The sequence below is a fragment of the Pseudorasbora parva genome, chromosome 3 (assembly GCF_024679245.1).
Source record: "Pseudorasbora parva isolate DD20220531a chromosome 3, ASM2467924v1, whole genome shotgun sequence".
NCBI classification, from domain to species: domain Eukaryota; kingdom Metazoa; phylum Chordata; class Actinopteri; order Cypriniformes; family Gobionidae; genus Pseudorasbora; species Pseudorasbora parva.
Genome location: NC_090174.1, coordinates 27,815,315 through 27,830,182, shown reverse-complemented (window position 1 = coordinate 27,830,182; position 14,868 = coordinate 27,815,315). Strand labels below are relative to the sequence as shown.

Genomic DNA, 14,868 nt, shown 5'->3' with positions numbered 1-14,868 from the left:
TTCCATCATTGACGGAATATAGGCTTGTAAAAAAACGAATAACAGCAGGCAAAAAAAATACTGTATGGTGTCCTTTATTTATTGAACATATTGTTCAATTAATTATTGAAAATTAAGGTGTTACAATTTTCAAGAATGTCAATAACGATAGTCATTTCAAATTAACGGTTAAATAATTGTTGATTAATTGTTGACGTTTAAGGGGTGATGAGTTGAGAAATCAACATTCCCTTGAGCTTTTGATATATAAAAGGTCATGGTAATAAAAGATCCCATAAGTTTCAGAGCTGAAAACGTTCCTTTGTAGTCAAAGAAAAGCTTTTATTGACACCAGACCCAGAAAAACAATCGTGTGCTTTACTCTTACGTCATTGCGCTACGAAACACACCCCTACAGAATGTTTTAATTCAGTAGCCCCGCCCACTCAAGGAGCTGTTTAGATCACAAGCCAGCAGCAATAAACGTGTGGAAGAAGATAGCAGTATATTGTGGAAGAACACAGTCGCTGCATAAGCTTCCTTCGGATCATAATATTAGGAATGTGTGATACTTCACACATATACTTATTTTTAATCAAGTTCCAGCTCACATAGGAACGACCGTATACGTGTGTTCGCTTCATTTCACTGCGGAATCGGTTGTAAACAAGTCTCAAGTGCTGGATTTGCAGACACAATGCTGTGCCTTCTTTATTGGATCCGACAGGAATGGTGCAACAAACTTATTTGAGTAATTTTTATATGTAATAGTAGTCCCAGGGCTGTACCAGACCAAAACGTACGCCCATCGGCAGAAATTCTTTCTTGATCTGTGCGCGCACGTGTCCGGTTCGCACTTAGGTTGGGGACACACTGCAAGCATGCCGTGAGCGTCTTGGCTGCATGGTGTCAATTTTTTTTTGCAAAACTGCAATGTTTTTCCGCATTTACAGGTCACCTGGCGTATGTATAAGCTGATAATTCTTTACAGATGGCCGTATGTTTGGACAGAAGACAAGACATAGTTCTTTATTAAACTCATAAAAGACAAAACAATGACAGGAATACTGGATTCTAAACAACAAAGAAATGCCCCAAATGATCAAGACCTTTAAGCAGATATGAGGAAGAAACACCCACAAACACCCCATATCTGGCTGCTCCCAAAAGAGCTTTCCTTGCCAGTATTGCTAGGATAACACGCCTACGTCTACTTCCATTAATAAATAATAACAGCCAGTGCGGTGGCTGGGATATGCATAAACCCAACATACGTGGCATAATTTCGAGCATAATACTCGAGCAGCCAAGTATGTAGCCATTTTCCAAAAACATCTAAAGACACATCACTTCCAGCAGCACCTGATCAATTAAGGCTAGCACTTAACTATTCTATCTGTTCTTCTGTTTGTCTATTAACTCTTCCCCCACCAAACACAGAACTTTCCGTTATTTGTTAGAAAACGCTTCTCGGACAAAAAATTAATTTTTTTTGGGTGTCCGTGTTTTGACTGTCAGACGCTAGGGGGCACTATTATGTGTCTTCTGAATGAGTACTGAATCTCCTGATCAAAATACGAGGAAGATGTAGCAAAACAAGTGAACATATGTAAGCAGGTGCATAGGCATAATAACGTTATCATCATTAAACATCATATAAATCAAAACTATCAAATGTTAGTGAATGAAATGTGGACCCAGGACGAGCTACAGGACTGTGCAAGCATTAGGGGTGTCGATGGACTCAATCTACTCCATCTGTGGTTGATCATGGCTCTGAATCTGGATACAGTCTTTCACAAAAACATGATTTTCTTAGAATTTTGTTCAAAATGTTGTTGTTTTTAAAGCTACACTTTTTAAAGCGACACTACAGTTTATTCTTAGCTAAATACACTTATTTCTTTCAAAAATATGTGCTCATTAATGTATAATTACTTATTTTAAGTAATAAAGTATTTTTGTAAGTTTATAATATGCCATTAAAAATACATACGGGTGAGGGGTTCGCATGCTGGTCACCATGTTGCTCCTCCATCTTGAAAGTACATTAGCCAAAGAGGGACATACCAGTAAATTCAACCTTCGCCTTTCGCGTTTTAACACTCGATGGCACAGTGTCGAATGTGAAGAGGGGGATTGCCATGTTAATCTTGGACTAAATCAGCCACCGTAGGAGTTAAAACGAACTCTTGCCCCTTGTTTGTCTGATTGCTTCTATTGCTCTCCTCATTTATAAGTCGCTTTGGATAAAAGCCAAGTTATTAAATGCAAATTCTTTTTGAAATTACTTATAGCAAGAGGGAAAAAAAAGGTTTTAGTCGTGTAACATTGGTTAATGAAAACGCTGTCATTTTGCAATCGTGACATTCAGAAAATATCGCAAATGATATTCCAGGATTTTGAAAAACATAAAATTCGAAAGAACAGCATTTATTTGAAATAGTAATGTTTTGTAATATTATAAATATATTTGCTGTCACTTTTGACACATTTAATGGGCCCTCGCTGAATAAAAGTAATATCTTTAAAAATAAAATTATGCCCAAACTTTTGAACAGTATGTCAGTGAATTAGTGTGTAAAAGCAGTATAGTTTTAGAACATATGATATGGTCTAATTCTCACTATTCACTAGTTGCTTATTAACGTGCATATTACTAGGGCATTGGCGGTTTATTACTAATAAAGCACATATTAATGCCTTGTTCTACATGACCATATTCTACATCCCTTAATCCTACTCAATACCTAAACTTAGCAAAAACCTTATCAACTATTAATAAGCAGTAATCAGTTCATTGAGGCAAAAGTTGTAGCTAATTGTTAGTTAATAACAATGGTAACACTTTACTATAATGTTGTATTACTTAACATTATTTAACATGAACTAACCATGAACAACACCTCTGTTCAGCATTAGTTAATCTTTGTTAACATTAGTTAATAAAAATCCAGCTGTTCAGGATTTGTTCATGTTAGTTCATGGTGCATTAAAGAAGTCATGAACTGGATTTTTTTTCTTTTTTTATAGTGTTATCTGAGGTCAACTAATGACGTTTGTGTGGTTTTTAGATTCAAAAACATCATAACTAATAAGTAAAAGGCTATTTTCTACACTGGTTTTGAGGCTCTCTTCTGAACGCTGGGTTTTGATGGGCGTGCCGCACTGAAGACTTACACGTTCTGTAGGGGTGTGTTTCATAGCGTGATGACGTAAGAATGAAGCACACGATTGTTTTCTGGGCCTAATGTCTATAAAAGCTTTTCTTTGACTAAAAAGGAAGTTTTCAGCTCTGAAATGTACAGGATAATCTTATATTACCATGACCTTTTATGTATCAAGAGCTCAAGGGAAAGTTGATTTCTCAATTCATCCCCCCTTTAACTAATGTTAACAAGATTGTGATAATGCCTTTAACATTAACAAAACATTTACAAAGATAAATTGTTTTTATGGGTGCAGTTCATTATTAGTTCATGTTAACTAATGTAGTTAACTAATAAACCTTATTGTAAAGTAAAGTGTTAAAGTGTTGCACCATTACTCTGGTTATGATTATATGTCAGGTTCTCCCAGTTAGCAAAAGAGTCATGCATTAGACTCTGTCAGCGTGACTGAAGAATTGCCAATGTTCTTGCTGTCATGTTGTACTTTAACACACTGTCACAGTGTTTCCAGTAACTGTACACATTGTTTACAGTGAAATGCTCCCACGCTTGAATATGTCAAGTCCACATCATTTTTACAAGCCACGGGTGTATGCATCATTTCTGGCATGCATTGGTGCTCGCCTGTGTCAGGGATGTGACATGATTTGCAGCTCTAGCTAATTCTCCCTCTCTGCTCAGATGATTAGCTGAACACATTTGTAATGAAAGTGATTAATAAGCTTAATTTGATTAAACTATTTTGTTCTGGTAAATAATGTAGTCTGAATGTCACACTCATACTGTAGTGGATGTTGTTTAATGGTACATTGACTATGAGAATTTCAAACAGCCTTAGAGTGCAATTGATTTCAGTTGAGAGGACATGGGCTTGGTGTGTCACCCAATTAAGCTGCAATAGATTGAAGGGTAGCAATGATCATATGCTAGGTTTCACTCTTGGTGGTTCCCATGACAACCTTCTAGTTAACAGCGCATATCAGATGTGGAATAATAATTTTGCTGTCTGGACATGGCAGTAATTTTACATGATAGACAAACCGCTCTAATCTAGCCCATATTTGTACCAAGACATCTAGAAATGTCACTTTAGTAGCACTTAAGCATCTTAGAAAAAGACGTCCTTGGCAATTATTTAAAATATATGACTCTGTGGAACTCATTCTTAGACGACAAAAACCCCAGTCTCAGTGCCACACTTTCATGACTACTCTCAAACAACAGGCCATAACATGCTTTCAGCTGAGATTTTGAAATTGAAAAGTCGTGAAAATTGTCACAATATTTCCTGAATAGAAGATTTTGGCCATTGGTTGACCAGAAAAAAAAAAACATAAGCCATTAGTTGAGCACAGAGCCAGTACGTTTTTGGCTTTTCTATCTATCTGTGTAGATTTTGTATATTTAATTGTGTATGATAATTTCCTCTATTTTACTTTTAGATTACCCTGCTGTCATCTAATGTCTACTTAAATTAATATTTTAAAACACTAATAATTTAAAGGGTTAGTTCACCCAAAAATGAAATTGATCTCATTAATGACTCACCCTAATGTCGTTCCACACCCGTAAGACCTTTGTTCATCATCGGAACACAGTTTAAGATATTTTATATTTTAGTCTCAGAGCATAATGCAGTCAAATGCCAGAAAAGCTAATAAAAACATCATTAAAGTAGTCCATATGCGACACCAGTTGGTTGATTAGAGTCTCTTGAAGCATCAAAAATACATTTTGGTCCAAAAATATCAAAAACTATGATTTTATTCAGCATTGTCTTCTCCATGTGCCTCCAAAAAGAGTCAAACGGTCAATGAATCAGTGAATCGATCAAAGGGGGTCGCCAATGTCAATGATTTCAGCAGTTTGGCGCTTCAGAACTGCTGAAATCACGTGACATTGGCGACCCAAATCATTGATCGATTCACTGATTCATTAACCATTTGATTGGTGTGACTGATGTCACATATGGACTACTTTGATGATGTTTTTATTCCCTTTCTGGACATGGACAGTGAAGTGGGCATTGACTGCATTATGCTCTGGGACTAAAATATAAAATATCTTAAACTGTGTTCTGATGATGAACGAAGGTCTTACGGGTGTGGAATGACATTAGGGTGAGTCATTAATGAGATCAATTTCATATTTGGATGAACTAACCCTTTAATAACCCTGTCGAAAGTACTGTTTAGGAGATCTCACAACTTCAGACTGTACATTATTATAATGTTATGATGCCTAAATTTTCTTGTAGCTTTTAAAACTTTTTGTTTTAAAAGCTACAAGATTAATTGTATACATTTTAATAATGGATAACAAAATAAACAAAATACATCACTTTTATTATCGGTATCAGATTTTAATATTGGTACATCCCACCCAGATCACTTGCAAGTAGTTTTCTTTGCATATTAAGCCAGGATAGGATCAAATGTTTTAATAATAAAATAAATTGCACACCTTAATATTTTAACTAGTCCTATAATCACATTTTGTAGAATTTTTCAAAATATTTTTTCTACCCGATGCATGTCATTCATAATAATGGCATATCTTGCATTTTAAGCCTTTTGAAATTGTTGCTATATTGAGCAGTCAATTTAGAAATGCTAAACTCAGCTAAATGCTGAGTTCGTAATGAGCAGAATTCATCCTTGAGCTTCGTTGAACGCTGTTTGGTGCTGTGCTGCAGTCCGAGCCCCGAGACTAACACTAAACGTGCATCTGCAGCAAAAACTGTAAATTGAGGTCTTTATGAAGGTCAACACACTATAATTGCACCAATTTTAGCTCTGATTTAATCACTGAATGTGTAATGAATCATCTGCGCTGTGTCATAAATATTTAGAGCAACTGTAACAGGCAGATATGAGCTGAAGTCTGTATAAAAAAACCTTCTTGTTGCCAGTATTTCTCAAGAAAATATTACTCCTGGAGACCTTTATACCATTTCCTGTTGTCCTGGATTTAGACTCCTGTTGGCCTCGGGTGGATTTGACGGATAATAGTCAGTGAACCACCAATATGGTGATAATGAAAACCAGTTGGACATTATTTCACCAAGTTGGAAATCTGCCCAGGCTGATTGCCTAGTTTATACCTCACGTGCAGTTCGAGGAAGTCAGGATAACCCTCAGTGTCTGTTTCTGATCACAGATCAAGCCGACAGCTCAGCGAGGTCTTTGTGCAGTTGCCCTCCAGGAAAGAGCTCCCTGAATACTATGAACTGATAAGGAAACCAGTGGACTTCAAGAAGATCAAGGTACGTGGGTTACAGTACGTCTTTTATTTCAGTGTGGCCCTAAAGTCTCAAACATCTCAACATCACACATATTGTCTGCTGTGACGTGTTATGCAATCAGGAGTGGCACACTCATTACTCCAGCTGGATGATGACAGCTGTTTCCGTGCTTATAATGCATGTTTTTCGTAATGTTCTTATTTCTGTTGCAACTCTAAATGGCAATTTAGGTAAAGATTGTTTTGGTGTTAGAAGTGCTATTTTTTTTTTATTTTTTTTTTGCAGGAGCGTGTGCGCAGCCACAAGTACAGGAGTGTGAGCGATCTGGAGAAAGACGTCATGCTGCTTTGTCACAATGCTCAGACTTACAATCTAGAGGGTTCACAGGTGAGTGAATAAATGGATTGAACACCCTCCGTGACTTAATATGTATGAATTGACTAGTAGAACCCCACAATCATTTTGCAGTGATTTATATAAAGCGCTATATAAATGTAACTAATTATTATTATTATATGTTGAATGAATTCTATGAAGTGTTTGTCATACATGCAAATATTAAACAAGCATGTCATAGCCAATGGCTATTGTGTGCTATAAAATTGGGATTTGGGGTTTATCTTAGGTTTATTATTACCAATTCCCTGATGTATTGATTTTATTCATCTAAAGGTTTAGTCGTACGGGCATATTTGTAGCCAACAATACATTGTATGCGTCAAAAGCTTATGTATTCAGATGATGTATAAAATCTCAACTTCAAAAAATGTACCCATGTGACTTGTTTTGTTGTCCAGGGTCATATTTCAGATCAGTTATATATATTTATAAAGATCTCTCACAGTGTATTATGGTAGATTGTGTATTGTGATTACTTGATCAAAAATCAATATTTAATGTCTTCTGAGCACAATCTGGAGATGGAGTGTAGACGTCTACAAAAATATAATCATATTTTCTTCTTGTCTTCTCAAATTACCATCCTTTTTATTTTTAAAGGAGTGTGTCAGTTTATGCTTTTATTATTTTTTTACCTTAACTGCTTTGTTTTGTTCGGGTTGCAGATGATACAAATAATCCCAGCATTCCCAAATTCCATGCGAATGCTTCTAGGAGATGATTTAAGGCTTTAGTCATCATAGCATGAAAATGATTTCTTCTTGCTAATCAATTGTATTGACAATGCTCAGTCGAGCGCTGCTTTGTCAAATATCTATCTACTAAAAGGGAATTTTATTTATCAAGTACTCTGACATATTGATTATCTCAAAAGGAGTCAGTTTATGCTTTTATTATTTTTACCTCACCTGCTTTGTTTGCTCAGGGTTGCAGATGATAATCCCAGCAAGGGGTGTTTGTTTTAAATAACAGCTTGTATTTTACCCTTTGTTGTTTGTAGATCTATGAGGACTCCATTGTTCTCCAGTCAGTATTCAAGAGTGCCAGACAAAAGATTGCTAGGGAGGAGAGTGACGATGACAGCAATGATGATGACGATGATGAGGAAGAATCAGAGGAAGAATGTAAGATGTTTCAATAACAAAGGAAAGGACCGATTTACTGATACTTAGGGATGCTCATTTTTACCGTTTAACCATTAGTCCAGTGTTTTACATTGGCCTACATTTTTGCAGCCATTAAAATAGTTCAGTCTTGTTTTTAATGCCAAAGTAGTTATATTTAGTTTTGTTTCTTTGTTAAGTTATTTTAGAAAAATGTTTAGAGACATTTTATGTTTGTTAAATTAAAGTAAAAAAAAATGTAAGTGACGACCAAGCGACCAGCGGCTGATAGTGAGTTAACCACAAGTTTAATTTAGCCTCTCAAATCAACTCTTGACGTTTCTGGCCTATAATAAAATCCATAGATATAACACTTCAAGCATCACACATTGTCTTTTAGCTACCTTACACCTCCGCAAAATGAATAGCCTATAAATCAGATCTTCAATTCCCGCGGTATAGCCTATATTTAACGGAGTTCACAGCAATGAAAGCAAAATATTCAAGATGCATTTTATTCAGCAGCTCATTTCAAATTCAAAGACCGCAATATGAGAAAGGGTGACCTAAGCACTGGTAAGATCATTCATTCATTTGTATTGATGATTATTGTGTTTTTGAGCATCTAAGACTTTTTTTAAGTGTTTACGGCCATTTGCGTCGGCTTGCTTTACTCATTTGCGGCGATGCGTGTTACAGCACCATCATATCTATATTTTTTTAACCATTTGCCAGGAGTAAAATTAACACATGTGGTTTAAACAACCAGATACATTTACTCTTGTCCGGTTTTGTCTAAAATGCTTTCAGACCATCTTCTGAATTGGTTTGTTTGGGTAATCGGAAATAAATATAGCCTACATCTCGAAAGAATCTCAGAAGGCATTTAGGCCTACTCCTGGTCATTTCGCAATCAGATAGATACCTGTCAGAGAAAACGAATGAAGGAACCAGTTGTAAAAAGGCCATAACTCTAGCAGCTGCACTGAAGAAGAAATGGACTATAATAGAGGTCTTCACGGGTCAAAAAATTCGTACCCAAACCCAAAGAGACCCGCAATGTTCCACACAGAACCGACCCAGACCCGTCTACTATTTTAAAAGCTGGGCCCGGACCTGTGCAGATCCAAGAAATGCAAAAATATATAGTACCCGGAACCGACATGAACCCGTCTATTATTTAATAGCTGGAACCGAACCCGGGGGGAAGACGCAGACCCGACTGGACCAGCCTACCTAACGTTATAGCCGTCGTCTCCCTCCTTGTACCTGATTGTGATGTATTACAATATTCCTCTCTTGTTGTTCCAAGCATGCTTGATTCCCTCATCATTTCAGCTGTAAAAGTCCTCTATGTCACGGTGACAGATTTACAGCAGGGCATTTCGACTCAAGTTAACCCGCATATGATAACTTAGACTGTTTGCCCTTTTGAAATAATAACGATTGCTCATTCAGTGCCATGGCCGCTGACGTTAGCATTATTTATTTGCCATAATCTGCCATAATTTTCTGACTACCAAAACTTTAAAGTATCGGCTGACTCTCAAACAAGACTGTTCATTCACATTATTTTACAGTCACAGTGGAAGCTCGGGTTGCTATAGCAACATGACGCGCTTGAGAATGCACTGAAATATGAGCTTTTTTATGCAATTTGAGCATTACAGAAAACATTTATGTGACAGTTCACCTGAGCTCTTGTTGCTGATTTGAAATATATTGTTGAGTACATTTACTGTGCGCATGCATTAAATCAGCCCACTTTCTAAACAGCTGAGAGAGCGCGAGCGAAAGAGAGAGTGTGTTTTTTTTTATATTTCTAAACCTTATTTCCCGGCTTAACTTTTCTCATCCTAATTTAGCAAGTTATATAAAACACACAAGTGGTGCTGACTATCACGGCCAGGTGTTCTCAGAGTCCTATCAACGTATTACATAGGCTACAATGTTAAACAGACCCGAGACCCGAAGTAATAGATTGGGACCCGACCCGGACCCGGCTGACAATTTAAAGGTCCTGTTCTTCACGTGTTTTCGAAGCTTTGATTATGTTTACAGTGTGCAATATAACATGATTTCATATTCCCGCGTGTAAAAAAACACAGTATTTTACTTATCTGTACGCCGCTGTTTTCTCTGTCCTAAAAACGTCCTGATGATTTCCTTGTTCTAACACGTAACAAGTTCTAATTGGACCAGCACTTCCCGTGTTGTGATTGGACACCAGCTTAGCGCACTTTGCCCGGAAAGGTCCCGCCTCTTACCATAACGGGGAGATGCAAGCGCTGAATGCACGCTCTTCTCCACGTGGGAGAGCAACAAGACCACGCCCCCTATTTTGCGTGTACTTTTGGGGCGGAGGGTTAGTCAACAAACAGTTCTAGTGACGTCATTCCTGAAGGAAGTGCAGGGGTGTAGTCCAAACCGGCCGTTCGCTGTAGGCTTTGAAAGGGAACTTCTGTTAAATAAAATATCTCGCTTGGCATTGAACTTTGAGCTTTATAATTTTTTCAATTTTTTCAGGTATTATTTATGCTCTAACAGCAACATTTCAACGAACTAAAGTTTGAAAGATGGAATCACGAAGACCTTTAAAATATAGACCTGAACCCGTACGTGTCCCGGGTCGGATCCCGGGTCCACGGGTCTCAGGTGCCTCGTAAAGACCTCTACTTTATAACTCTGTGCCGAGCCATGTCTTGACAGTCACGTAAGCTATTATGGTCTCATGTTGTTCTTTCCACCATGCAGCGCAGCACATCGCATTGTGAATCTATCTGTTGTTGAGCTTTTCTGTGTGTTCTGCTGTTTTCACAATAAAATAAACATGTAAAATAATTTTTTTACGGGTCACAGACACTCGTCAATTGTATTTTTATCTAATGTCAATTCATCTTATCAGCTAACGGTTAATAATCGATTAATGAACATCAGTTGTCAGTCAGGAAAATTAACCGAATTAAGCATCCCTAATTGATACTAACGAAGCTAAAGCTCTACTAATCCTTGTACTTGCTTGAGAAGGGCAGTTTTCTTTCCTTTGTTAAAACAGGATGTTTGGACGGCACATTTTAAAGACCTAAACCCCTTTTTCTAAATAGCCATAAAGCCGCCTTTTAAACATCTCAAAAGTCATGTATTTCCAGTGGAGAATAGCACGGGAGCTTTGTGTGTGCATCATATGCATATGCATAATTTTTGGATCCAATTTTAGCTTTGTGTTAGCTACAGTTTTTTATTTCAACGGATGCTACTTTTAGGCATTTTGGCGTTTATTTGTTTCTTTGGTGTTTATTTTTATGTTTAATATTCATTAATTTTGAATGCCTCTAGGGGATGAAATGCAGAACATCATTTTTGAAAATAGTGAAAAGGTTACTTAAGGCTTTAGTCACATCATAGTATGAAGATGATTTGTACTTGCGTTGACATGCTCAATCGAGTGCATCTGATTGGACAACAATTTGTACAATACAGGATGAGTAATTTGCCTTTTTGAGAGAAGACTACGTTTCTTTGCCAAATGTCTATCTACTAAAAGTGAATTTTGGCATTTTTATTATCGAGTACTCTTACATATTGATTACCTCAAAAGCCACAAACTAAGGTTTTCATGAGGTTTTCATTTCTTAATGTTTATTTAATAATTATTCAACCAAACATGTTAACTACAAAGTACTGATTTAGAAAGATGTGAGTGGCATTTGAGAGTGTATTGAAATGGTCTTTTATTACTATTAAAACTTTTTTTTTTATTATTCAAGCAAAGTCAGTGAAGGTGAAAATTAAGCTGAGTAAACGGGATGAGAGATGTCAGGACAAAGGCAAGAAGAGGCCGAGTCGTGGAAAGGCCAAGCCCGTGGTCAGTGACGATGACAGCGAAGAAGAACAAGAGGAGAACGTAGGTCCATCATTCTTCTCATCAATTAGGCCTGTCATTGCTACAGTCTGTTTAGCTAGTTGACATTTAGCTTAATTAGATGTCATGTAATCAAAAATCTCAGGTGCATACATTGACATTTTGATTGAATAGGCTTGAGGATATTATCTCAACAACAAAAAAACAGGCTTGATTTGGGCACGTATGGGACAGCTAACCACAAAGAGCTGCTGCCGCTCGAAATGTAGCGCACAGACAGCCTGTACAAACTGGACAAAGAGATTTATGCTTAGCCACATGTCCTTATCTTTCAACATCTAAGAGGTATTTGAGGTGCTATGCAGTTCTCTGGGAGAATCGTTTATGAGAAAAAGGATATATTGTGCCCTTAAACCTGGCTTTCATTCCTCTCTCTCTATCCCATCTGCTGCAGTTCAAGAGGAAAATGTAAGTCTGTCTGTTTTTCTCACTTTTAAAACCTCCCTTCACATGCGCTTTTTTCCATTAGTGTGATCGCTTCATGTCTGAACATCATACGCATAGTCTCCTCATATCAAGTCAGTGTGAACATGTAAGATCTGTGTGACCCAGGCCCATGAATCAGTGTGAGATCTTCTCATTATCCAGAAGTAGGGGAGCACATTCAGTAACCAGTAATGAGCCTCTGCAGACCAGCGATCAGTCAGGTGTGGCGTGTGGTTGGACTCGGGTCACCAGATTTCTAGTGTGTGGCGATCTGTGTCGGCACGTGTGTGTAATGTCATTGTGTGTTTGTTTTCAGGAGCAGTCAGAAGGGAGCCAAAGCGACGATGAGTGAGGAGGAGATGAGCTGATCATCAGCATTCCTTTCACACGTTTACTCGCTTCTTTTATTGTCTTTCCTCACCCAGCTGAATTGCTCTGTGCTTCACCTGAGGCTTCCAATAAGATTTATTTTTTCTAATCTCTCTTTTTTGTTTTATTTTATGTTTACTTGCGCTATTGTCCCACACTTTTTGGCTGTTTTTTGCACCTTCAATAGCTTACAGTTATTTTCCTACATGCAGTGAGGTATTTTAGAGATCATTTCTGTATGCTTGTACATAATTTACATTTATGCAATGTTAAAAAGAAAAGTTTGATAAAAAAAATAATAATAATAATCTGAATTTCATCAAAGAACGTCATTATAAGCTATTCAAAAAATGTTTGTTTTTTAAACCTTACCCTTGGTTAAACCAGTTGTTTCAAATTCATGAAGCATATAAAAAAGTATTACTTAAAGTGAAGTCCTCATAGTATTTTGTATCATTTAGATTAGATCCTATAATATAGTGACTTCTATATTGTATTGCATGCAGCACAAAAGCCAGCAGAGATTACAAATGTGTTTGAAATGGGAGCATTAATCAGCCCTGTACCGTTTCAGTGGTATGTGATATATATGAATTTGACCAGCTTTGTATCATATACATAGATGTGACGATTTTTGTTTCTTTTCATAGTCAGTGTTATTCATTCATTGGTGTAATACAGTCTCATTTTCCTTTGTTTTCATTTACAGGGGATAAGAGTCCCACAATATTTCAAAGATCATGTAGATAAGACAATCAGTATTTTAAAGCATATTGTATAAATATAAACCAGGTAAAATTGGCTACATTTCATTAAAAAAGGTGTTTTTAAGGAATAGGGTGTTTTTTTTTTTTAATGATGAATTGCTCTTATACCGTACTGGTTGAAATATGCATTTCATTTCATTTTTTAATGCTTCAAAATGTACTCATTAAGGCACTTGCATTATTGTCAATGAGAACTGTTTTTGATCTTTTCTCCTGTGTGCCATTGGTCATTTTATGACATCTCTTTTGTATGTGCTTCTCTAAAGTGTCATAATATTTGCTCTCCTTGCACACTGTCTTTGTGGTTGTAGCTCATAGCCCAAAGTAAACATCACCAATGATAACCCTTCTCTCGTCGGTCTCTGGTGTAATGCCATGCTGGATTGTCTGTAAATGTGACTTGATATATTTACATGTTTGCAATGCTCCTCTTCTAATCCTTGTGTATTGCAACCAGTCATGATGCACTAGGAACATTAGCAATATCCCAAAATTTAAGTTTTAGATGTATATGGCATCATCTGCTTTATTAAAATGGAAGCTTAATTAACCTTAATAGTCATTTGAGATAATTACTTGTCACTTTGCAGTTGTTTACCTAAAGCCACAAAGCTACAGTAATTGCAGGGCCAGTCCCCAAGCAACACTGAGATTATGTGCCTTGCTAAGGGTTGAAATAATAATGAGACAGGATTCTTTAATTACCCCCACATGCAAGAAAACCTGTAACATCTAGGTCAGACGTGTTCAAACTGGGGTCAGGGGGTGCTGGGAGGGTCTGCAAAAATATGGGACATAAATATTTCTTTTTTTTTTTTTTTTTTTGCGTTCTTGCAAAAGTTAAGTTCCCCCAAGAAATTTTGCATTCACTCCCAAAACCATTTGAGGTCTTTGCAAGCGAACACAACATTTCTCAGGGGAACTGTAAAACTTGTGCGAAAGAACACCAAAGCATTGCATTATTCAGGAATCAGCAATAAACTACAATTTTAAAATACTATATATATATATATATATATATATATATATATATATATATATATATATATATATATATATATATATATATATATATATATATATATTAACAAATCTTATACTTTTTATGTTAGCTGCCTTTTATAAGGCGTCCCAAAGGGATCATAATTTTCCACGTCCTTGACATCTAAAAGTTTTATGAGATATTTGGATACTGCCACTCCTATAGCTCAGCACATTTAAATGTGTGGTATGATATTGCACCGACTTCTGGCCAATTGAACATCCTTCTATTTAGCAAGCAAAAATGACGCTCCGCCTTTTAAAGTTAACTTCAATCAAGTGTCCTACCTCATATGAGCACTGAGGGGCAGTGCAGTGGTCCCTCGTAGGTTTACCATGGTTCTTTTTTTCCTCTTGAGATCAAAAACAGCTTTTCTTTCAGAGCTCCAGCCATTTAAATGGAGTTCTAAGCTGATTCAGTCCAAGAGTACAGTCCATTTCTGCCCTG

At 36.8% G+C, this 14,868-nt stretch overlaps 1 protein-coding gene across 3 annotated transcripts in view; it reads left to right on the top strand.

The window, feature by feature from the left end:
- The window catches only part of smarca2 (SWI/SNF related, matrix associated, actin dependent regulator of chromatin, subfamily a, member 2), an 80,465-nt gene extending 66,740 nt beyond the window's left edge, over positions 1 to 13,725 (top strand). For 2 of the 3 annotated variants that reach the window (XM_067438272.1, XM_067438273.1), the window contains exons 30-35: positions 6,309 to 6,414; positions 6,679 to 6,780; positions 7,793 to 7,916; positions 11,663 to 11,799; positions 12,212 to 12,225; positions 12,560 to 13,725. In XM_067438272.1, the coding sequence (XP_067294373.1) occupies positions 6,309 to 6,414; positions 6,679 to 6,780; positions 7,793 to 7,916; positions 11,663 to 11,799; positions 12,212 to 12,225; positions 12,560 to 12,611 (535 nt within the window). In that variant the 3' untranslated portion in view covers positions 12,612 to 13,725. The remainder of the gene's footprint in view (positions 1 to 6,308; positions 6,415 to 6,678; positions 6,781 to 7,792; positions 7,917 to 11,662; positions 11,800 to 12,211; positions 12,226 to 12,559) is intronic. The other variant, XM_067438274.1, reaches the window with a different exon arrangement.
- The last annotated feature ends 1,143 nt before the right edge of the window (positions 13,726 to 14,868 follow it).